Below are 25,735 nucleotides of genomic sequence, written 5' to 3'. Positions count from 1 at the left end.
CACAACAAGGTTGATGCCATTATTCTACAGATGACTAGGACAGGACAAGTGTACAGTTTGTACTGAATGTATGAGAAATTATGCTCATCTAATAATGGTTATGACACATATAGAAATAATGTATCATTAGACATATCAGAAGTCTCAATATATTACAAACACAGAAATACTTCTGGTCTTGTCCTGCATTGTTTATGTATTACAAACACCCACCAAGTTTGTTAGCTTTAAATGCAGTTCTCATTGTGTGAGTAGTCAGTCTTATAAATCCAGATGTTGCAAACCCCATTACTGTTATACATCAAACCTGGTTAACTGAGTCATTTGTACAATAAACATCTTTATATCACACTTTGTAATAAACAGACACTATTATTATTATAAGTATCTCAAAAATCAAGTATGTGAATGATTCCAAGTTTGATTAAAGACACAAAAGCACTGCGAGTACCACACTTTGTGATTTAATATTTGTAATAAAAGTTTTCAACAACAAAAAAAAAAAATTCTGAAAATGAGAATGTAATTGTTACAGCGAGAGCCTCCTAGCAGGAGGTTTGAAAACATTCAGAAATACTGAATACTTCTCACACAAACATGCTATGAAAAGGCTTAGTAAACCAGACACGACAGTGTTTTTCCTGGATTCTAGCTGACCTCAGAAAACTTAAAGAGGATATCAAATCAATGGCTGATCAAACATGAAAACGGTGTCACTAGTTGCACATATAAAAATAGAACATTTTCCTTTCAGAGGAGCGCAAGCTATCAAGAAGCATACAGTATCCAGTTTCAGTGTAGGAAGATACTATAAGGTCACTTATAGAATCTCAGCGCTGATTAACACTATCTCTAAAGCCATCTGAGACAAATTCTTCGGGAATCGTGAACCTGTAACAGACGCGGCAAATCTGAAATGGAGAAAAACATACACAAAGAATTGAAAAGTTACACTATTTACAAATGTGTTGTTGAGGATCTCCTCCTTACCTACAGACACGAAAAAGACTTCTTTTCTAACAAATCGAAGCAAGAATCATAAACCACACGTTTCGACTGAAATCTGATCAGTTTGATGAATTATAGAGTAAGGACTTAAAATGTTGGTCTAAAGGGTTTCTGAACTATTGCTGCTCTTAAAAAAATGCTTTATTAATTTAAAAAAAGTGCAACAACCTGTGTACGTGCCAGAGTTACATCTATGAGAAAGTGTTGCTAGGCCATGCTGAGCACAAGACAGACATACAACGGTCGATATCAACTTGAACAGGAGACAAATATGCTAGCTCAACCACTGACGCAATTAGCACTCTAAACGGTCTTCTAAGCTACTCGAAAGGCTTTTTGAGAGTTGAACGAAGAGCTAGCAGGCAGAGGTAGGCTTTGCGGCTCACTGTGAGCCATAAACACTACCGTCAAACTATGCTTCGTCTGCTAGATACTGACTCTGCTTCGGCCTTCTTGAACAACAGTCGTGCACAAACTGTTGGTGAAACGAAATTCCCTCTTTTCCACATGACAGGAAGCGGATGGGTGTTGCGTAACCGCCTCCATCCACTTCTGCTTCGCACATAAAACTAGGGAGGTTAAAGCATCGAGAAATTAAGGTAAGACACACTGCCAATTGCACCAAATCAAATGAGACCCCACTCATTCAAAAACCTCAAGATCATATTTCATTGAAAATTCAAAACTAATAAATAAGAAGGTACTAATGTGACAGTCCAGCTCCATTATGACCCAGACGCTTGTCCGAGAGACATTTCAGCTCTGGAGTCTGACTGGCCTCTCCATGAGATTGATGAAAGGAACCATGTGGGTCGAGTCCTACCACAAACAAATCTCCACAAATAAGGTAACAACAAGATTTAATAAATTAATACACATACTTAATCTGTTTTTTTTTCTTTCTGGGTTTTCTTTTCGAAGTGAGACATTCTTTTTAAATCCACGGTTGGTTGGCTGTAGGGTTTCCATCTTTCGCCCCATTTATGTACATGGCTCTTTCGCCCCTTTTTTGCTGGCAGAGTCAGAGAGGCCAGAGGTCAGTTTTTAGAGTCTTAGTGGACGTGATGGTTGTATGGACGCACACATCACGGGTAAGCAGAGGGAGCAGGAAGGTTCATTCAGTCGTTCACGCATGCTCACACATGCTCGCTCACTTACACGCACACACAAAACCATGACTCCAAAGCAATCCCAAGCTCTTTACTCCTGCACTGAACTGCTGTGTGTGGTAGTGCTGGCCTTGCCAGATTTTCGTTCATAGTTCACAAGTCTCTGACCAACAAGGTACCTGCATGGACGAATAAAGAGCAAAAGTCAAATCAGAGCAAAACAAAGCCCAGATAAACAAGGCTGCAAGTATTATTTATTCAAACTGGAGACAAAAATGCTACCAAAATTGTATTATTATTCAAATTATATAACAATACTATAATATTTACAAAACAACAGCCAGAATGTACTGATTAAATTAAATCATTAATTATTGTTAATAATTATATAATAATAATTAAATGATTGATTATTTCAATTAAATCATTCAATTACATTAGTTCAAACGTTTGGGGTCGGTGAGATGTTTCTGAATGTTTATGCTCACCAAGGCTGCATTTATTTGATAAGAAATACAGTAAAAACAGTACTGTTACAAAACATATTTTAATTTAAAATAACTGTTTCCCATGTAAATACATTATAAAATGTAATTTAATCCTGTGATTAGGGCTGGGCGATAAAACGATAACGATATGTATCGCGATAGACACGTGATCGATATCAATAAAAAATGTGTTCGATAAAACGTTCGATATTTTTTTTCTTCGTCGGAAGAAACCACAGGTTGCGAAGCAAGTTTGGTTGCATTATCAAAGGCACGCGCTCTCTGGTAACCTAGCAACGTAGGGAGTGACACGCTCAGGCAATCATGTAACGTGTCAGTTTTGTTGCGCCATATCGTTGTCTCGTGCTGCTGGGTTCCTCTTCAGTAACCGGCGATTGATAAGCAGAAAATGAGTGCCCTTCATCTGCATGCCATGCAGGCTAGAGTTGCGAAACATTATTGGATAATTCGCTCTATTCGCGTTTGATGTGAACACAGCATAATGAACAGGCTGCGATGTCAAGATTTCAATGCTGGAGTGTGTGTGTGTGTGTGTGTGTCCGACTCCGCGCGCGCGCGAGAGAGAGAGGCGCGAGAGAGAGAGAGAGACACGCGGGCGCGATCGAACAGTGGAGACATAAAAACATACTCCGTCATTTTGTTAATACAGGACATCATTCAGTCTGCAAAGTGTTTACTTATATTTGTGTAGGCCTATACTCGCAATAAAACACAACATTGTGCTTTTGTCACACTGTATTTCTTGTCAAACTGTAACCTACAACTGTCACACACCGTTTTAAAAGCAAAACATATTTATCTAACCCTTTTTAAAACAGTCTGTGTGTTCCATCTTTTGGACATTCATCATATCGCATTGGTTTTCATTTCTTGTCCTCAAAACAGAGCACTAATCTGTTTATTTTTAAGTTACACATTGATTAAAAAAGAAAGTGAAATATGTTGGTAGATTATTTTATACGGAAATCAATTATTTATAATTCTGATGAGAATAAAGTTAGGGTTAATTAAAATTAAGGAAAACAAATTTATTGATCTGAAATATAGCAAATTAATTTTAAATTCATTCAGGTACAATTACCAAACATATCTCATTTCTATCTTTTTATTAGTTTAATTAATAAACCAATTATATAAAACTATTATCAGTGCACTATAAATAAACTGGTTCTATGCCTTTATTAATAAAACTTATTTAAAAAATACAAGGCTTAAGACATTTATAAAAAAGCCTAATATATTTCTGTTTTGCTTTTCACTCCATTGTACCGAAATCGTACCGAACCGTGATGTCTCAAAAAAGAAATCAAGCAGGGGGCACGTACGATCACAACCCCCCACCACCCCCGTCCCGCCGCGCCACTGTCACCTTTTTTACTCTGAGGAGTTTGCAGGTCTGATTGTGAATTTAGACTTATGTTTACATTCTAATTATTTGAGTTTTCCATGGTTGTGTTGACATTTCTGTCTTGGGATTGTAATCAGAGGAAGGGTAAGTTTAAAATAAAAATGTTTAAATGTAATATATTTTTTCTCCTGGTCCTTATTTTAAATGGGTCATAAAAAAATCAATAATTATCGATATCGACCGATATGAAACACTGATATCGTGATACAGTTTTCAGCCATATCGCCCAGCCCTACCTGTGATGCAAAGCTGAATTTTCGGTATCATTACTCCAGTCTTCAGTGTCTCACATTATATGATGATTTGCTGCTCAGGAAATATTTCTTATCATAATGTGTTGAAAACAGTTAAGGTTACACTATTTCGATAGTTTAGACAGTCTGCTAACTATTAGTAACTTTGCAACTACATGTCAACTAACTCTCATTAGTGTATTAGTAGACTGTTAGGTTAGGGTTTGGTTTAGTCAACATGAAGTTGCAAAGTTACTTAGTAGAATGTCTGTTGGGGACCATCAAAATAAAGTTAGCAGATATTAAGCAGACAGTCTACTAATACTTCAAGGAAAGTTAGTTGACATGTAGTTGCAAAGTTACTTATAGTTAGTAGAATGTCTAAAGTGGACTATCGAAATAAAGTGTTCCCACAGTTGCTGCTTAATATTTATGTTGAATACTGTGATACATTTTCCCCTCAGAATTGTTTGATGAATAAAGATTTTTTGTAACATTATGTATTTTCTGTCACTTTTGAATGGTAGAGTAAATGAGCGATACACCAATCAAAAAATGCTCGCAAGGTACAAAATGTCCCTGAAAATGTAATCCACTAAGCAAGTATTGGCTCTGAAAAAATAAGTTAATTACTGCTCAGGACTCACTTGTCATTCTTGATGTGCTCATAAAGGCGCTTGAATTGTCGGATTTGGAAAGAGAGGATACCCATCAGCACCACTACCATCAGAAGGAAGGGGTAGATTCTCCTCTGCACCAAATTCTGCATCTCCATAGTGACCCCTATTCAGAGAGACAAGAGCTGGTTAGAATAGGTAAGAGCGGTTAATGAGAGCATGAGAGAAAACCCCTGGAACAATCAAACTGGTTTTTGATTGATTTAATTAGGTTTTCAGGCAGACAAACAGAAAATAAGATTTATTTTGGATGGCTGAGGTCTTTAAGGATATCTTGCATGCCTCAAGAAGGCCAGGTGTATTCTCAATGTTCGGTAGATCCGCCACTGAGGATTTGATTTGATCTTTATTAACCATAAAGAGAGGTCTCGACCTGAAGAAACAGGTATTTTTTGCAAACGCCACTACACAACTTCAAAATGCAGTATGAAGGACATCTTACTGTTCAGACATCAACAGAATTCTGTACTTAAAGAGCTCAAGTAGTCATTTACAATGCATCTGTCAAAACTAAACTTTTTGAAGACACTCAGAGCCCCACGAGATGAAGCCACGCTGAAACCGCTTTAAACTATGAGAATCAAACAATGTTCAACTGCAACAACCGAGTCATTTGTTCTGTGAAATTGAGGGTGAATGAAAACTAAGAACTTATACTTTATATATGTAGGGGTCATTTGAATGAATAAATAAATGTGGGGGAAAATGTTTTAAAAATACATAGATAAATTAGTAATAAGCAAATGAATTAAAAAATAATAACATTATTTGGACAAATATAGAGACTTATTTAATAAATAAATTTAAATATATGATACAGATCAATAGTTTAGGGTCAGTGTTATTTTTCATGTTTTTGAAAGAAGAAACTCTTCTCACCAAGGCTGCTTTTATTTTCAAATAAAAATGGAAATCTTTTGTAACATTATAAATGTCTTTAATGTCTCTTGATCAATTTAATGTGTCCAAGTTAAAAAACCCAAATAAAATAAATGACAAATCGTAATGACCCCAACATTTAAATGGGAATATGCCATAAAAAGTGTTAGTTTTTTGAATGAATGAATCTTATTTACAGTGACTGCACCAAACTTATGAAACTTAGAAAATAACAGATAAATTGTACACGAAATACAACAATGTCTAATACAAAATTGTATATGAGAAACAGAGCTTTGACTAACAAAAGTCTAGCTTCTACCCACCAAGAAGGGGGACGATGCCTACAGAAATCACGTAGGGGATGCAGAGAGAAAGCAGCAATACAGCGATGACCGGGGCCGCTAACTTCCTGATGATGAAATGAAGGTCAATGTTCCTGATTCCATTGGCATACACCTAAAGAGTGGTAAATCATTCAGTTAGTGTGTGTATCCATCTACAGTAGAGCGGCACGATTCTGGATAAATTGAGAATTGCGATTTTCCAGCAGAGATCATGATTATTCTCCCACGATTCTGAAAAGACAACTTAACAAAATAGAGTAATTTACTAGAGGTTCTGACAAAATGTTAATTGCTGCAATCGATTTAAAATGTTTAATTAATCTGAATTATATTTTTTTAAAAATTGGTTTGAATAATTGATTCAATGACTACTTCACTTGTTTCATAACTGGATGAATCAGCATTTTTGAACAAATCTCAGACATCAGCGTTTTCATCCGATTCCGAACAAAACTTTTACTATAATAAGAATATTTGTATAACAGAAATAACGAGACTGTTTGAAAAGATTGCTGGTTAAGAGGTTTCATACCTATACATGATAACTACTCTCTCTGGCTCATCGACAGTGCAAAAACAGATTTGAATGTTCCGGTGTGATTTTGTCCAAGGTTTACTAGTCACAGGCACAGTAACGTTGTTGTTTATGAATATGATCGCATGGCTCTAATCTACAATAAAGCATCTAGAGACTTAACAGCACCACACATGGACAAACAACAGCCACTAACCTGCTCAATAACGGTCTTCAACCACCACTGGGGACCCATGAGAGTGATGGCAGCAATGATTTTGGCATGCAGCACTCCTAAAGCCCAGTCCTTAAATGATATAGAAAAACAATTAAGAGTCAATATACCTCTGTGCCCAACTTTGCGCCTGTGGAAATTAAATTCTCCAAACAGGGTGGATTAGATTTAGCAGGGCAAAAAGAGTCTTTTTTTTTTTTTTTAAACTGCCTGCTACTGGCGGAAATCCAACCAAAAATCTGTTTTCCTGTTCATCAGTGACACAGCTCATTAGCTCAAACCGAGAACAGTAGAAGCACAAGAAAAGCTGGGTCAGATCAATACTGACACACAGAGGACATGTCAGATGAGAATAATGTCGCTCATTTAATGTTATTTTTAAACTCTATTTGTGTATAAAGATCTAACAACATTAATACACCTGGTGGAACTGGTGAAACTTTATGCACTGGGATCATCAAAACTTTTTCTCAAGTGGCATTAGACTAATAACACTCAAAACTGAGAATTCTATCATTTATTCACCCCTGTTTCAAATGTCTTTAAAGTTTTGCCTTTAAAGAGAATAAAAAAAGAATATCCTTTAAAAGGCCATTGGTTCTTTGTGACCAAATGCCAACAATGTCATACAAATTGCTTTTGATACTGGGGATGAAGAAAAAAAAAAAATTCTTTACAAATAAACATTTTGTGTTCCACAGAAGAAAGTCATACGGGTGTAAAACAACATGGTGATTAAATTATAGATTTGTCATTTTTGGGTAGCCCGTGTCTTTAAGAGCAGCACCCCTAATCATGCTTTACCTGCCAGGGGTAAAACAGAGGCGTCTGATCCAGCGGCACTCTGAGAGGAGCTACAATCACCAGCTCGAACAGCAGTCCCAAGAGCAGAGGGATCACTCCAGCCAACAGCACAGCCACAATCAGTGTCTTTAAAATCTGAATCCACACAGAAAACACAAATCACCAACACGCTTCATTAGGGAATCATCTGTGTCTTTGGTTTACTTTACATGTAATATCAACAGTTTTTAATTCCTGTATGTTGTAGTAAAATAAGCCCAAACTAACATTTTAAAACTATTTTTCTCATTCCTTAATTTTTGAGGAAACATTTAAAGTACCCCTATTATGCTATTTTAAAGGCTCCTAATTTTGTTTTGGAGGTCTCCTCCTACAACAGGTTTACATACATCCAAGGTAAAAAATAAAAATAAAAACACTTTACTTTTTCCAATACACATTGCAGCATCACCTCTTTTCTCAGTGTCTGAAATGGTTCGGTCAAGGATCAGTACCGATGGAGTCGATTTTACCATATCAACTCCAGCCACAGTACACTTCCTTTGGAAGTGCACACAAAGTGGGTTTGCTTTCGCAATGTAGTAAATAGCGTCTTCTCAACACGTCGACAGCACAAACCAAACTCTTCCAGGCCTCAGCTACAACTACAGTTTTTTTTGTTGGCGGGTCAAAGTAGGCATTGTACACGGGCAGGCATTATGCAAATGTATTACAGATTGGTGTCAAACTGAAATGACACAATAACTTTGTAAAAGTTTCAAAGATCAAAGTGCATGACAAATATTTACAAACATCTAAATTACACACTACACGAAAGGAAATATCCACAAAAAAGCATAAAAGGGGCACATTATCCCACAATGAGGCCAATGAATTAAGTACCATGAGGGTCCACTCCTGAACCTTGAGAAGGATTACTCTACGCCCCTGAGGCATCCAGGCCAACAGCACTGTGATCGCTCTGATGGAGAGCCAGCACACATACAGCCCACATGCTGCAGTGTACAGCTCATGGATCTTAGCACTGCCCGTCCAGAAGGACATCAGCCAGCGTCCAGTGAACACTGCCATAAACACAGAGGAAATCAGTACGACAAAATGAACCTATGCTCTCTCTCTGAAAGCATAAAACGTATCAGTATGAAAATAAGATGAATAAATAACGGTAAAGGAAAACACTGATTTAATAAGAGCTAATTATTTATTTGATCAAAAATGCAGTTAAATAAGTAATATGAAATCTGTCATTATTCAATGCTTATCAGTTTTCCATGCAATTACAAGTAGAGATGCACCGATTGATCGGCTGGTGACCGGGATCGGCCGATTTTCATGTGATCTGCGACCAGGCCGGTCAGTCGGACATAATCCGATTTTATGCCGGTCAAATGCACTCGGGCGCCGCATGATTAACATTGCGCAACATCAGCATCACACGTGCACACGGAACGCGCACATGTAGGAAACCTCATGAATTACGGCCGTTTCACACCGCAACCGGGAGCAGCGCGTTTTTTGTTTGTTTTTTGTTCGGCGTGCATGTTAATCAATGAGTGCATTCACACCGGGAGCCGGAGCAGCGCGTGAGCGTCGAGCAGGAGCGGCGCGTGAGCAGCAGTGAAGCGTGGGTTTCAGCGCCGAGTCTATTTTTGCTGCGCTCAATTTAAGTGAAAACACACTTTTGATGGACAAAATAAATATGATTTCATCCAAAAAGTGCCCAAAATGCACAGAATTTGCATGTCTGGTGTGTTTTAAGAACTGAAGTAGGCTAGGCTATGTCAGAAAAGAAAATTTACCCATTTAAACTTGTTTTTATTATTTCCCAATCGTTTCCCTGCACATGCTCCACTTGTCCTGTTTAGCCTGGCTGGACATGTGTCAGATGAGAGAAGAACTGTTTGAGAAATATAACTTGCCATTGATGTACAAGTGATTGCAATAGGCGTGTGTGTGTGTGTGTTTTTAATTGGATATGAAAAGGAAATGGTTCTTCCATAACACTGCACTTTAGATGTGTGTGAATTTCCCACACCAGGAGTAATTTATATAGTTCTATTTTATAGCGATTATCTGTTAAAAAAATGTTCTATGCTAAATGTTCTATTAAAGAGAAGATAGAAAATAAATATTTGTGTGTGCTGTAAAGTGGTTTGAAAAAATGAAATCGGAATCGGCTAAAATCGGTATCGGCAGGTCAAACTCAAGGAAAAATCGGAAATCGGCCTAGAAAATTGTAATCGGTGCATCTCTAATTACAAGTAATAGAGACTGAATCTTCATTCTTCACAAAACAGCTTTAAAGCACCATTAAAGCATCATTAACCCGTTTAATCCCAAATTTTTTCTTGCAACTTGAGTACATGCATTTTACTCCTTAGACCTCCCTAACACTCAAACATTATGCCTTTTTTGATTTTATGTTGGTTAAGTTAGTGAAATATTAGGTTTTATACTCGGTCACAATAGTGACCGGTGGGAAACAACATAGTCAGAATTCATTCAAATTCTTCAATTAGACCTATTGACACAATTCATTCCAAGACATCCAATATCTCGTTTTGTCATTTCGTGAAGAAGGCTTAGTGAGGTGAAAAGGTTGTCATGTACAAAGTTACACCCTGGAGGAACTTCTGCTTGTTCGGCTAGACCCGTATGGGCTAGACCATGACTACACTTGGGCCCTGTCCTAGGCCAATTTCAGGAAGATGTGTGTTCACTCATTCAGTGCACTGAAGATGGGCCGTACGTTGTAGAAAGGGTTGTTTGTGGTCATGTGTGGGGCACACCATTTGGTTCTCATGAACATCTGCCCAATCCTCCAGATAATTCACCTCTGCGTCACCATTCAATAGTCTACTTGGCAAATGGGCTGTTTCACCCTGGTACTCCCTATCTGAGCCATCACTATCACAGTCACTTTCAATTTGGGGTGGGGGTGGGGGGGAAGGGGGTCACGTACGTCAAGAAGGTCCAGCACATTGACCGTTTCTGGGACACTCATCACTACACTGAACAAAATTATAAACGCAATACTTTTGTTTTTGCCCCCATTTTTCATGAGCTGAACTCAAAGATCTAAGACCTTTTCTATGTACACAAAAGGCCTATTTCTCTCAAATATTCTTCACAAATCTGTCTAAATCTGTGTTAGTGAGCACTTCTCTTTTGCCAAGATCATCCATCCCCCTCACATCCATCCATTCAGTGTAGGATTGCCAAAACCTGCCAATACCAGCCAATACCTCTGTTTTCAATTGAAGCACTGTGTTATACTACCGGTCACAATTGTGACCGTAAACAAATTTACAAGTCTTACGAGCAAAATATATATGCAGGAGTATAATTCTCAAAATATATCAGTAGTAGACCCTTTAAAGAATATATGTACAAAATATGATAGTTCTATATGTAAATTAAGATGTTTTATATACTACTTTTTGTAGTAGTCTGAGGAAGACATCTTCTTCTAGATGTGCAAGCAGAAAGTGAACTGATCTGGTCATGTGACCTTTCACACTAGTCACATGACATTAATTGATTTTAATCAAGACAATCTATTTTGTCATTTAAAAGTTGAATTTCTTGCCCAAAGTCAATAAAAACATTTTTAGAGCTTCCAGAAATAAGAAAAAAGCTGCGGTCACAATTGTGACCGGTGGGATTAAACGGGTTAAAAAGGTCTATAAGACTAAGGTGCTTTAAGTCTTATTCACTGGTCCTTTTTTAATCTTGCAAGCTCGTCACTGTAATTAATGTCCACTTTAGGACAAACTAAAGTGCAAACAATTCTTTAAACTTCCTTTTGCCACATGGAAGAAAGCAAGTCACACAAGTTTGGAAAAGAATTAGGGTGAGCAAATGATCAGAAACCCCAATTTGTTTGGATCTCACCTGGTAATGTGAGACACACCAAGCTGGCCAAAAGCAGCGTCAAGCACATGAACAAAATCAGCAACACAATCTATAGGGGGCATAAAGAGGAAAATAAACATTAAACACCATTCATCTGAAAATCAGATTTAAAAAATCATGACATACACTAAAGGATAAAGTATACAAGAGAGAGTTGGCATACCCTCAGAGGGAATTTCATAGGCCGGTGATAGGGCTGGAAGCCCACTGGGCCGCCCTGCTGCAGTATGGCCTGGTGAGCAGCGTGCAGACCTTCTCCCACCACAGGAATGGCATTGTTACGGGCCTGCTGGTTGATGTTATTGGCTTGCTGGTTGGCATTGTTCTCATTGTCTTCCTGGTCTCCCAGCAAGTAAGAGTGCAAGTCTCTAAAAGGTGTGGCACCAAGTAGGATTGATCGAGATTATCATCATGACTTCAAGATTCAAGAAATTCAAGAAAGGTGTAGGCACAATGTAAATTAGAGATTTATTCTGAGATGTGGACAGCTTTACTTATTTTGGATTTTTAAAGTGCATTAACTCTTTCCCCGCCAGCATTTAAAAAAAAAAAGTTGCCAGCCACTGCCAGCGTTTTTGGTCATTTTCACAAAAGTTTCATGGCCACCAGAATATTCTGTTCTATGAATATCTGAACATACAACATATCAAAAGAAAGAACAGACCCTCTGCCTTAAACAAAAGAAATTATGATCAAAACATAGATGGGGTGGCTCGAGTACATCAACACCCCCAAAGCTTCACAGTCCTATAGCACTTCCTATGGCGACATTTCATTCAGTAACATTAAGGCCATTTAGATTTTTATGCTTACATATGAGATAGCTTGTTCATCTGCTTACATATGAGATAGCTTGTTTCTGCTTCTTTGTCTGCATTTTGATCTGGAGATACTGTACTTATTAAGGAGATGCGTAATAGTGCCCCCTACCTTATAACAGTGATAACACGGAAAGCCGTAAAAACTCATTGGCAGGGAAGCGTTATATCATGAATGACGAGATAATTGTCAATGGCAGGGAAAGAGTTAATTATAATGGAATGATATTCCATGAAGTAACAACTGCTATTATAACATCAACAGAAATATTCAACAATTAGAATGTCATAATCGTGCTGCCTTAACACAAAGATCAGTTCCAGTGATTTAAGGACAACACAGAGAGAATCAGGAAATGTCATTTCAGTTCACGAGGTTATCGGATGTAATGGGCAACAGGGTAAATATGTATGTGAGACTCACAGCAAGTAGCCAGCGGTCACGGTCCAGGCTCGTACCAGACCTTTGAGCCACTGTCGTGTATGTCCCTGTTCCAACAGAGCAGGAAGAACAACCTGCAATAACAGCAACTCCAGAGACAGCTCACTCACTGGAGCGTCGCTGAAAGAGAGAGAGAGAGAGAGAGAGAGAGAGAGAGAGAGAGAGAGAGAGAGAGAGAGAGAGAGAGAGAGGAGAGAGAGAGAGAGAGAGAGAGAGAGAGAGAGAGAGAGAGAGAGAGAGAGATGAGAGAGAGAGAGAGAGAGAGAGAGAGAGAGAGAGAGAGAGAGAGAGAGAGAGAGAGAGAGAGAGAGAGAGAGAGATGAGAGAGAGAGAGGAGAGAGAGAGAGAACAATTCATAACAATAACAATTCTATATAAAATACTGGCATCACTGTTTTCACTTAGCAATAGTGCTGTTCAGGAATGGCATCAATGTGTAGGCCACCAATAAGGCTAAACCCTTCCCTATGGAATATCTAATTGGTTTTAAGAAAAAAAAAAACCCTGGGAGTCATCTTACCAGATCTGAGGCATTTTTCACCCCTTACAACACTCATTTGGTTGTCTTAAAATAAACTTGTCTAAAAAATCATGGTGTGAAATAGTTATTCAATTAAATCCTTTCAATTCTTGAATATAAACATTTAAAAATAGAACCTAGACTACTGCCCCTTGCATGTGCGCATGAGCTTGTTGTGCAATTCGTTCGATAACCGCTGTGGTCTTTATGTAGCAACTTGTTGCTGCTTTCAAAGCACACAATTTCAAAATTGAGGTATAACAGTGTCATTTGTGTTGTAGAACAAAATGTTTTTTGAAGTAATGGTTAACCACATACTTTAAGGACCATTCACATTAAGAACAAGAACTATAAATATATAACTAAAATGATAACTATACTCCACACCAATGCTTGATAATATTCTGTTTATTCCAATGCTTGCTGCAAATATGTTGTCTTCTGCTTTAAATGCTCAAGCTCTTTAAAGTAGGTGGATTCTGATTGGCCGACAATGTTTTTATCATAAATCAACTGGGGAAAAAAAATCGTTCTGAAAGTTACTCCAACTATAATGTCCGTTATCATTATAGTTGTGGTGTGGGCTTCCCTATTCTCATAGAATTAGAACTTTAAAATTACAGTTATCAATATAGTTATATAGTTATTGTCTTTGGTGTGAACTCTGAACAGCCTTTTATTATCCTCATAAATCGAAAAAACCATTCTAAAAACTCATTAGATATGCCAGAGGTAACCTAAGGAGTTAAACTGCATGTACAGGACAAAGAGAGTACAGGACGTTATGTAGCATTAAAACTAAAAACACCACTGCATAGATAGTTCATCCATAACTGAAATTTCTGTTCATTTGCTCACCCTCATGTTGTTCCAAATATGTATGACACTTGTTCTTCTGTGAAACACAAGAGGATATTTTGAAGAATGTCTCAGTGTTGTTGTTTTTTGTCAATACAATAAAAGTCTGTGCGGTGCAATGCTGTTTTGGACTGCACTGACAATCACTGCATACAAAAAAAGTTGAATCCTTAAATCAAAATATCTTCTTTGTGTTCCACAGAAGAAAAAAAGTCATGCAGGTTTAGAAGTCCAAACATCAGCTTTCTCAGTCATTCAGACAATATTTAAAAAACCCCAATGGCCTCTTTCCACAGAAATCAGAGTCATGCCCCAACAAACACTACAGCTGTTCAAAGTACTCTCATAGTGACGAATGTAAAGCTCAGCGTTGCTGACAGAACAGAAAGGTTACATAGGGTAAAATACACAAATACAGAGTGAAGGGACTTTTAATGGCATTATTGTTGTGGACACCATTATTAACAGCTCTCTGCAAGATCAGACTGAAGTAAGGTCTGCTGAGATTCTGGGAATGATGACATCAAGTGGAATACACCTCCCAAATGATGCAACAGGCCCACCTGACACTACAGAGAGTCCTGGCACTCATTAGGTAACGAAGCAAAGGTCTGTCATGATAACAGCAATAATTAGCACTTCATATTTATGGCCCTTTCTTTTAAACATGATGTCACATCAAGAGAGAACTTTGCTTCTACTGGTTGTAATCTCTGACCAAATTTATACAGTAAAACAAGCAAAAGCACCAAACGACAGTTTCCTCGAACTCTGAATCAGTTTCCCCCCAAAGTTTAGGCAATTACCACAAGAGACATTCAAGTTTAAGACTTCTCATTTACCTGTAAAGCATCACATTGTAGGGAAGAAATGAAGGGAAGATGTGTTTGATTATCCGGATAGGAAGCCACAACATGAGAAGAACGATTGAGCCAAACACAACCTGAAAAGAGAGCAAAGACTTTTCATTCAAGACCATGGAATCCAGAAAAGTACAAAACGTCTAAATGAATATATTTAAATTAATATATTTTGTTCGCTCGCAAAACTTTTGCCTTTTCTTGCAAAACTATTGCGTTCCCTCGAGAAACTTTACATTCGCTTGCAAAAGCAATTAAATATGGTGTTCATTCCACCTAATTTAAGAGCTCCATAGGATACAGTCTAAAAAAAAAAAAAGTGCAACATTTACTCACCACTGATAGTATGAATCGTCTCAGGTGTCTGTATATTGGGAGGTGAATCATTTCCTGCACAGGATTAAAATCTGGATCGTTCAGATTTCTGAGAAACCACAAGACTCCAGGCCTTAGAACCTGAGAGATAAAGGAACAGCATCTAAATTTCCCAAACATTTCCTGAAATATCTACTCTATGGTTAAACTGATACAGAAATGCTCACCTCTCTGAGCAGAAGAATAAAAGAGGCGAAATAGAAGACGTAGACCATCCCCACCAGCCAGTGAAGGAACATGGTGGTCCCTGGTGCGGATTCAAAACTCAACTCTCTGTCTTTCAATGAGGCATCAAACATTTCCTACAAAACAGGTAGATAAAAAAAAACATTTTCCTTTACTGTGTGACAAACACTAAGGTTAAGGTTCCTAAACTAAACTTACCAAAAACGTATAAAATATTAAGATGAAGAAATGAAGCAGAGCACTGAAGATCATGGAAGATCACTGACACTGAAGATAAATGAATGGGAATGATAACTGACTTTCTCAAGTTATTACAGACCTCTTTGGGCCAACATGAACAAAAATGACTGAGTGCACCTTAAATTAGTATGATAAAATGAAACTAAATACCAGAGAGCAGATATCAAGCCACCAGCCACAGATGAGGGGGAACACGCCAATCTCTACAACTACAAGAAGAGACACCTGGAAGAAAGATAATTTAATATTAGACTCAAAGTATTACTGCTATACTGCTATTAAACTAGTAAGCTAATATAAGACAAATAAACACACACATAGTTGCATACATACTGTAGGTGTGTTAGGCCCAAGCCTGTAATCTAAGCTTAGGTAATGTGACCTAATTATAGCAGTAGCATGACTGAAAACACAGCATTGAGGTAAAACCCAAAGATCTTATTCAAAACCAGGTGTTGCAACCAGTGTTACGCACTAATATTAAGTCATTGGTCTCGCCCTTTCAAATGACTCAAGTTTAGCAAACAGAACATGCAAACTGCTGATATAACTGACCTTTACCACAATGTAGCAGACTCCTAACAAGCGGCGTGATCTTTGAAATCTCACCAGCGCTGCTAATCCCTGAGATCTGAATTAAGGAAAGGAACATCAAGGGCCGTATTACAGGGACTTCCCATCTTAAGATATGAGAAGTTCAATGTTGTAAACAAGACCCTAACTGAAATCACTATGGTTACTAAACAGATATGATTTAGTAATGAGTTAATGTGCGGTCAACATTGGCGAAATTTCAGTCAAATTTTGCGAGCAAAAAGGTCCACTGTCAATAGTGTAGTGACGTACGCAGAACAGGTCACACAGAAGTCACTTTCAAACCAGGCAGCTTTCTGCAAATTCATATGATGAAATTTAATCCAATGCTGAATCTGCTTGGGAAATTCCAAACTGCATGTATTCCTATCAAAATAACTGGATTCTGCCCACAAAGATTTGCCGAACAGTGGTAAATGTGACCACGCCTTTAATATTTTTAAACTGAAAAGTTGATTTAACTAGAAAAAGTAGTAGTAGTCATATGTTGTGTAATTTCCTGGTCTTGAAGACTATGTAAACCAGTGCAGGCTAGTTATGTTGATTGGGATTGTTTTATTCCAGGTGTTTCTGAGTGTGGAAGGATACATGACACACGATGAGTGTGATGGCTAAAAGGACATATCCAACTATAGTGGTGATGAGACCCTCAAAGTGTGAAGCACGAACCTGAAAACAGATGAGAGATTGTTGTCAATGTTGAAACTGTGTTTACATTAAAATCTTTCAATCAAGCTGGAAAGAAGGACCTAAAACGAATCTGATACTCACATATTCTTCAAAACCAAGTCCAACCACTGAGAAGTGGCCAATATGGTAAGGACAGAAAGCTTAAAAAGAATTGATTTTAAGAGTTGAAGTTTGTAATTGGAGAACACATAGTTGTCATACTGCTGAACATTATTGAATGCATGTTATAATTTGATTGAAACATAAATGCAGCTATGCTTACCAAACACCAGGATGAAGAGTGTGTTGAGTGAGACCACCCAGAACACATGCTCCTACAGCAACAATAAAAATCCATTGATTTTTCTGCTCTCTTGAATGAGATGTTTATTGAGACACATGTATAATTACTTACCAGGAAAACCAGGGACCCATCAAGCCCAAGCATCTGGACAAAAAGGGGAAGAACAGGTTTAATGTTTCTCTGAAAGATTTTGGTATGACGTACAATATATGGCACACCAGTCTCACCCTTTCCCAAGTGAGCTCTTCAGCTGCCCGATCCCATTCCAGAGCATTCCAGTTCATATCATCTGTACAGAACACACACAAAACTCTATAACTACAGTTCACCACCAGTCAACAATTATACCCACTTAAGAGTTTCTAACTCGTTTAATTAAAGCGTTCGTACCCTGCGCTCCATTGTTGGCATCTGCCGCATCTTCAGCTCCTCCATCCTCCTCATCTTCATTATCGAGCTCCATCTCTTCCGCAGGATCAGCGGGGAGGTCAGGAGCCTCAGCAGCTGCAGCGTTCTCTCCTGGAGGTTCAGCCGGGGCGGGCATGGGCTGTTCAGCACCTCCATTACCCTGGCCCGGGGCCTAATGGATAAGATATCATATCGATAATGAAGAAAATCGACCCGCTGACTGGAGGCAACGATGATAGAGTATCTAAATAAGAGGATTTGTAAAGAAGTAAACTGCATCTGGTTTAATTCAAGAAAGAACAAGCAACTATTCTGGTAAGAAAGCAGTCTCTAGAGATTCAGGGGATAATGTGGGATTTGAAGATGACAGAAGGTCAGGCAGGCTACTGTGCTGTGCTCAAAACAAAATGATAATTACGGTAAGTAGGAAGCAAAGTAAACAAAGAGGGTCATGGCGCAACCTGCATAATTGGTCTCTGAAGAATATCAAGCTTCAGAAAGTTTCACTGACAAAAACCGCAATAGGAATGTAATTTTTGCTCTCCAAGAGAATATACGTTCACAAACAGAACTTGCCTGTGTGGAAATTTAGGTGGAAAATGACATAAAATGGCAATACAATTTTTTGGCCCAAAAAAAAATAGAAAAAGAAAAAAAAGACTGAATCTGCGAAAATATTGATTCTGATCTGTTCTACAAAATCTGATCTGTTTGGAAAATAAATATTTAAAAGTTATTAAACAACGTGCATTAATACAGTTTAAAAGTTAGGGGGAAGAAGGATTATTTTGAAAGAAATTAATACTTTTATTCAGCAAGAATGCATTAAATTTATGTATTTTACGGTTTCCACAAAAATATTAAGCAGCACAACTGTTTTCAACATTGACAATACTACAAAATGTAACTAGAGCAGCAAATAAGCATTTTAAATTGATTTCTTAAATATTGCATGACATGAGTAACGGCTACTGAAAATTCAGCTTTGTCGAAGGGAATAAATTACATATACAGGTCCTTCTCAAAAAATTAGCATATAGTGATAAAGTTCATTATTTTCCATAATGTAATGATAAAAATTAAACTTTCATATATTTTAGATTCATTGCACACCAACTGAAATATTTCAGGTCTTTTATTGTTTTAATACTGATGATTTTGGCATACAGCTCATGAAAACCCTAAATTCCTGTCTCAAAAAATTAGCATATTTCATCCGACCAATAAAAGAAGTGTTTTTAATACAAAAAAAAAGTCAACCTTCAAATAATTATGTTCAGTTATGCACTCAATAGTCAATACTTGGTCGGGAATCCTTTTGCAGAAATGACTGCTTCAATGCGGCGTGGCATGGAGGCAATCAGCCTGTGGCACTGCTGAGGTGTTATGGAGGCCCAGGATGCTTCGATAGCGGCCTTAAGCTCATCCAGAGTGTTGGGTCTTGCGTCTCTCAAGTTTCTCTTCACAATATCCCACAGATTCTCTATGGGGTTCAGGTCAGGAGAGTTGGCAGGCCAATTGAGCACAGTAATACCATGGTCAGTAAACCATTTACCAGTGTTTTTGGCACTGTGAGCAGGTGCCAGGTCGTGCTGAAAAATGAAATCTTCATCTCCATAAAGCTTTTCAGCAGATGGAAGCATGAAGTGCCCCAAAATCTCCTGATAGCTAGCTGCATTGACCCTGCCCTTGATAAAACACAGTGCACCAACACCAGCAGCTGACATGGCACCCCAGACCATCACTGACTGTAGGTACTTGACACTGGACTTCAGGCATTTTGGCATTTCCTTCTCCCCAGTCTTCCTCCAGACTCTGGCACCTTGATTTCCGAATGACATGCAAAACTGAGCAACAGTCCAGTGCTGCTTCTCTGTAGCCCAGGTTTTGACCTGGGGAATGCGGCACCTGTAGCCCATTTCCTGCACACGCCTGTGCACGGTGGCTCTGGATGTTTCTACTCCAGACTCAGTCCACTGCTTCCGCAGGTCCCCCAAGGTCTGGAATCGGTCCTTCTCCACAATCTTCCTCAGGGTCCGGTCACCTCTTCGCGTTGTGCAGCGTTTTTTGCCACACTTTTTCCTTCCCACAGACTTCCCACTGAGGTGCCTTGATACAGCACTCTGGGAACAGCCTATTTGTTCAGAAATGTCTTTCTGTCTTACCCTCTTGCTTGAGGGTGTCAATGATGGCCTTCTGGACAGCAGTCAGGTCGGCAGTTTTACCCATGATTGCGGTTTTGAGTAATGAAACAGGCTGGGAGTTTTTAAAAGCCTCAGGAATCTTTTGCAGGTGTTTAGAGTTAATTAGTTGATTCAGATGATTAGGTTATTAGCTTGTTTAGAGACCCTTTTCATGATATGCTAATTTTTTGAGACAGGAATTTTGGGTTTTCATGAGCTGTATGCCAAAATCATCAGTATTAAAACAATAAAAGACCTGAAATATTTCAGTTGGTGTGCAATGAATCTAAAATATATGAAAGTTTAATTTTTATCATTACATTATGGAAAATAATGAACTTTATCACAATATGCTCATTTTTTTAGAAGGACCTGTATATATATATATATATATATATAAAGTAGTGTAGATGGTTATGTAATGATGACAACTAAAGTAAAAAGAAAGTGTAGTTATGCAATTTTATTAGTGTATTACTATTGTACTAAATGATTTAAATTTGAGGGTGATCTGCATTCAGTCTGATGAAAAGCGGTGTGGATATTCTACCTCATTGGGCGGTCCTGCTGCATTGGCAGGCTGCTGCTGGTTCTGCTCCAACCATAAAGGGGCTCCACCATGAACAATCTGCTCCCGCAGCCACACCAGACTGATGAAGGCGCAGAGGGTGCAGGTCACAACAAAGCAGCCCTGCAGGCAGTCAGCCAGCAAGTTCTCTCTGCAGAGGATGGACAATCGCTGATCATCACTTCTGAAATATCCAACCATTACAATTCACCACGCAACCACATCCACAGCTAAACCCGAGACCGCGGCGAGGACTGAAATAACCCATCATGCTCAGAGTTCACAATGAGCCCATCCGCAATGTAAATGAATATTTTAAGAAGAAAACTTGAGCTTTCCTGTCTGGTACGTACGTGGAGAGCATGTCTAATGGCAGAGTCAGGAGGGAGCTTACGGATCCAGTGAACAAACACTTATAGATGCGACCTAAAGGAAAAGGAGAGCATTATATGAGCAACATAGCAAATAATGCACAACATATGGAAAAAGACAACGTACTACTCACTCACAACGTAACACACTGTGATCTATGGGCATCACTTACATGCTGTTAGAGGTACAACCCCCAGCCAAGCGAAGGCAACAAGCGTGTAATGAAACCAGTATCGGATTGCCGTGCCTATACTGGTGACCAGTCCTGCGAAAATGTCTTGCACTGGCAGCCGTGAAGGCATGTCTGGAGAGTAAACTGAAAGGAAAAGAGATCAGGACTTTAATACATTTTATATATCTATCATAGATAAACATTGTAAAGGTTTTTCATAAATTAGTGAAAGTGTAGCATTCAGTACTGAGGAATATGGATTTTAAACTGATTTAATTCAAATTTAAGATGCTCAAAATCCTTTGCAACTATTTGAGTGCAGGCTTGTTTTGATTACTAGGTTATTTTCAGATGTTTAATATACATCTTGCACTCAGATCATGTATCTGAAATGCCTCAAAACCATAACTCTACAAATAGAAGTACAGAAGAAGCAGAAGTGTCTCAAGTATGTCATCAAAAACTTGAGAATCAAAACAACAATTATTGTCTACATAAACACAGATGGGAACATTTAAAAGCAGACAAAAATGTTAACAAGGATACAGCGTCTAAGGTTATGCATCACTTGAGCATGGGCTGCACGATTTTGGGGAGACATTTTTTTTATTGTTTTTTTGTAGGGCCTGTCCAAAAAATGTATATATATTAATGACAAAAACATAATAATAATAAATAATATTTGTAGTATTATTATTACCAAATAATAATAAACAAAGTAAGAAATATTACCATTGTAATATTTCACTGTAATATAAAAGAGCATTCAAGAAAAATGATTTTTCTTAATAATAATTTTCTTTTTTTATTAAAGCTGCAGTTCGTAACTTTTTTTGTGTTCAAAATGTAAAAAATGTATATAATGAGCAAGTACACCGTGCATCCATTTTCCAAACTGTGTTTTTGTCTTATCTCGAATCACTAAGGTACACCTACAATAAGTGTTTATATTCTGACTATTTTAGACTTATCTCCATATATTTTAAATATCGAGATATCGCCCACCCCTAATGACACGTCATCGACATAAACAGAGAGAAGTAGCTCCGGCTACAATGTTCTTCCGCAAGACGCATGCAGTTCTGTTTATTAACCGCTAGAGTGCCAAAAGTTATGGACTGCAGCTTTAATAATTTGATAATACAGCTGTACACTACAAGTGTAAAATTACAATACTAATATACTTTATATATGGTTGTCTTAATTTCTTAATTTTCGAACATTAAACCATCAAGTTTTGCGGCAGAAAACCACAGGGACCCCAAAAAGCTTCTCTTTTATTGACGACAGCACTTTTCATTACAAGTTTAGGAAGATAGAAGCATGTTGTGACCCTTAAATGTGTGTTATAAGCAACCTAAACTCAGAGCACAATCAGAGATGAGTTCATGGGGAGCATCATTTTCTGTAAACTGAGCCGCTCTTACACACTGAAAACACTGGATCATGAACGGTATGTGTGTAAAATAACACAGTGCAAGAAACTGGAACTAATGGTTCCCAAAGTGCCTGTGTTTAAATTTGTAACGCTTTTGTAAAACATAGCCCGAAACTCAATTATGACATCTTCATTGTAGTAAAGCCCCAAAGCCATGCAACAATGACTCACTCTGGCCTGGGTATAAAAACCTTGTTTCACCTCAGCAAATATCTACGTCAGACAACACGAGTGTCATGCTTTTAAATCACATGACTCAACCCATAGAACCCTATCGCTCTGAAGCACACAATCACTGCTATTGAACAGGCCATTCGAGGCCGTTGTGACTATATAGAGCTTTGGCTTTACCTCTCCTGAAGAATGTAATGAGAGGGGTTTACTTACTTGGTGTGAAAGCAAATCTGTGCTTGCATAATTCGCAGTACTCTTTTCTGCTGTGTTTAAGCCACTGCACCAAGCTGTGAAAACACAAAAGGAAGCAGGCATGAGGGTGATGATCTGACGTGTGTGAAAAAGCACTGAAAATCCAGCTTCATCTCCCATTTACACAGGGGAAGAATAACAACAGCTGGAAGTCCATAGTTGGGTTTACCATTACATTGATGAGGCCCCCTGAGCTCATAAATTACAGCTTGTCATTTAGTCAAATGGGTGTTGCTGGCTCTTTCTATTCAGTAACCAAAAAAATTTTTTTTTAAAAAATTAACACAAAGCCTAACAAAATTACCTAGCCCCAGTAGAAAGGATAACCTATATATCGCTATCAGACAGTTGTTCTGTTCTAGAAAGAAATACCAATATTGTGCGATTTCTATTACAAAAATTCCTCAACTGGTTCTCATTCAGTGCAATACACCTAAAACACTGGTTTCAGATTTTTTTTGGCTATTGCCATTCAACTGTTCAAAAGTTTGGGGTCAGCAATATTTTCTTTCTTTAAAAAAAAAAAATCTAATTAATAATATTATTCCGCAAGGATGCATTATATTGATCAAAAGCGATAGTAAAGACATTTCAAATAAATGCTGTTCTTTTGAACTTTCTATTTCTAATAATCAAAATCATCCTAACCATGCTTAATGCCTGCTCTTGTTGACTTGTAAGCTTAATAATGAACAGTGTAAAACCACTACCTTCTTACATTGCAAGAGGTTTTCAATTTCATGCTGTCCCATTTTTTGCCATTACTGACTCATCCTTTAGTAGGACACCCAGAATTATTACTGCAGGACATAAGGTTCAGTGTAGTTAACTGCTCAAATTACATCTTCTGAATTTTATTGCACTCACAATAAACTAATAATAAAGTGACTTTAGGCATGATGAACCAGGTTTCGTCATTGAATGTTACTTCTAATATGACACTTTGGAAGACATTTCACATTGTTTGAACCAAAAGCATCTCATTAAAACAGTTATCGCAAAGGGAATACAACGCTGAATGAACAAAGCTCTTACCATTCTTGGTGGATGAACTTAATACTTCCAGTACACACACAGGGATGGTAGAGGGGTTTGTCTTGAGTTCCCTCAGATCGACACACCCTACATATATCAGCTGCCAGACAAAAGGGCAAAATAAACATGTTAAAAAGAATTTTAAATAGCCTAACACATTCAATTAAATGAGGATGAACGGGAAATGAATGTTGCAACAAACCCAGAATCTACAATAACATGAGAGAATACGAGTTATGAAAAAAAGACTAGTAGGTTTTATTATTTTTACTGACGAAAACAAAACAAGGTCAATGCAAGCACGATTATGGCTTGCTATCTTGCCAATCAATCTCTGTGCCCTCTTGTAATAACTGTAGAAACCTTGACTAGATATAGTAATGAATAACATGAGACAACTATCACTCTTCCACACATAAAGTTAAAAAAATTAATGAGCACTCATTGCAGTGTTTCAAAGAAGATATAGGCCTACGTGATTTGACTGACCTACTAAGTTGAATTTGTCATCTTATTTCATGTGCGTTTAAACCTGGCCAAAATATGAGTGAGTTACAGTTGTTATGATAAAGGTTAAAACTATGGCAACATGATTGATGTGCTTTTAAACATTTCCATGACACCCTGTTAAGTCAAATTTATATTAAAGCCATCTTTATTTGGACGTGCTCGGAGGATGACAGCTGTACTAAAGACCAAGCTGGCAGGGAAGCATATAGCTTGTTAGCTTGCAAAGGCCACATCAATTGCATAATTGCAAGATGCATATTTGGTTGAGCGCCCTGGCTAAATAATCACATAATGATAAACACTCTTCTGTCAAATCGCATATAAAAACCAACTACAAACAGACAGCAGACAGAGAGCCTCGGTGTCTAGACAGCTTACCTTCTTCGGCAGTGTCCATCTTGTACGGTGACGCACTGTCCTCTTTACAGTCAACACATAACACACACCGCGGAGCAAAACACAGTATCAGCTCACAATTACGCTAAAATTAAACATGACAAAATCGATCCAAGCATGACCGCCGCATAATCTCAGACCGGACACTATTTATTCTTGTAGTGCACACAAACAGCGCTGATCAAGATACTTGTTGGTCGACTATTTTACGCTCGGCTGAACATGTTTGTGGCCTCTAGATCCGAATGTGCTTGTGCTGCTAGTGCTACGGTTTCGATTTACGACAGAGCAGCGCGCATGCGCAGAGAACGCGACGACACTTTCTAGCGTTTTCCGGTGGTGACTGCGCTGGATTGTAGAACATTTTCATACGGACTACTACTACGACTGTTAACTCATAATGCACAAAATATGTTACCGTATTTTTAAGATACCACCCTTAATCTTTTATTATTATTATGAATACAGGGCACAATGCGAGGCGAGCATAAAATACTAGAGGCTTTGTGGTTTGCATGTATGTTAAGGTTAAGGGATAGAACTGTGATAGTCACACCTGGGCATGTGCTGTGCACACAAACGCACCTTTTTCTATCAGGGTAGGGACTTTTCATTAGCTGCTTTTTAGTAATAAGTAATTCATATTTTGTATGGGTGCGTTGGTCCCTACAAAGCAAAGTTTATTTGGTGGTGTGTAAATAAGGCTATGAAAGATTTATATAT

General features: G+C 38.0%; 1 protein-coding gene across 1 annotated transcript; it reads right to left on the bottom strand.

Moving 5' to 3' along the window:
- Positions 1 to 635: 635 nt before the first annotated feature.
- Positions 636 to 25,264, bottom strand: marchf6 (membrane-associated ring finger (C3HC4) 6). Its single transcript, XM_056267597.1, has 26 exons — positions 24,995 to 25,264; positions 24,107 to 24,206; positions 23,033 to 23,106; positions 21,208 to 21,351; positions 21,017 to 21,089; positions 20,646 to 20,814; positions 17,895 to 18,084; positions 17,732 to 17,793; positions 17,616 to 17,648; positions 17,484 to 17,535; positions 17,303 to 17,361; positions 17,120 to 17,200; positions 16,493 to 16,561; positions 16,088 to 16,162; positions 15,679 to 15,813; positions 15,473 to 15,592; positions 15,119 to 15,219; positions 12,881 to 13,018; positions 11,802 to 12,006; positions 11,618 to 11,687; positions 8,606 to 8,787; positions 7,724 to 7,858; positions 6,902 to 6,991; positions 6,150 to 6,282; positions 4,915 to 5,050; positions 636 to 2,296 (listed from the first exon to the last, which is right to left on the bottom strand). The coding sequence occupies exons 1-26, from the start codon at positions 25,011 to 25,013 to the stop codon at positions 2,209 to 2,211; spliced, it is 2,733 nt and encodes a 910-aa protein (XP_056123572.1). The 5' UTR covers positions 25,014 to 25,264; the 3' UTR covers positions 636 to 2,208.
- Positions 25,265 to 25,735: the final 471 nt, after the last annotated feature.

Source organism: Rhinichthys klamathensis, unplaced genomic scaffold (assembly GCF_029890125.1).
Source record: "Rhinichthys klamathensis goyatoka isolate OS25496 unplaced genomic scaffold, OSU_Roscu_1.1 h1tg000261l_1, whole genome shotgun sequence".
Lineage (NCBI taxonomy): Eukaryota > Metazoa > Chordata > Actinopteri > Cypriniformes > Leuciscidae > Rhinichthys > Rhinichthys klamathensis.
The sequence above is the reverse complement of the archived record's forward strand: the minus strand, read 5'-3'. Positions and strand labels throughout refer to the sequence as shown.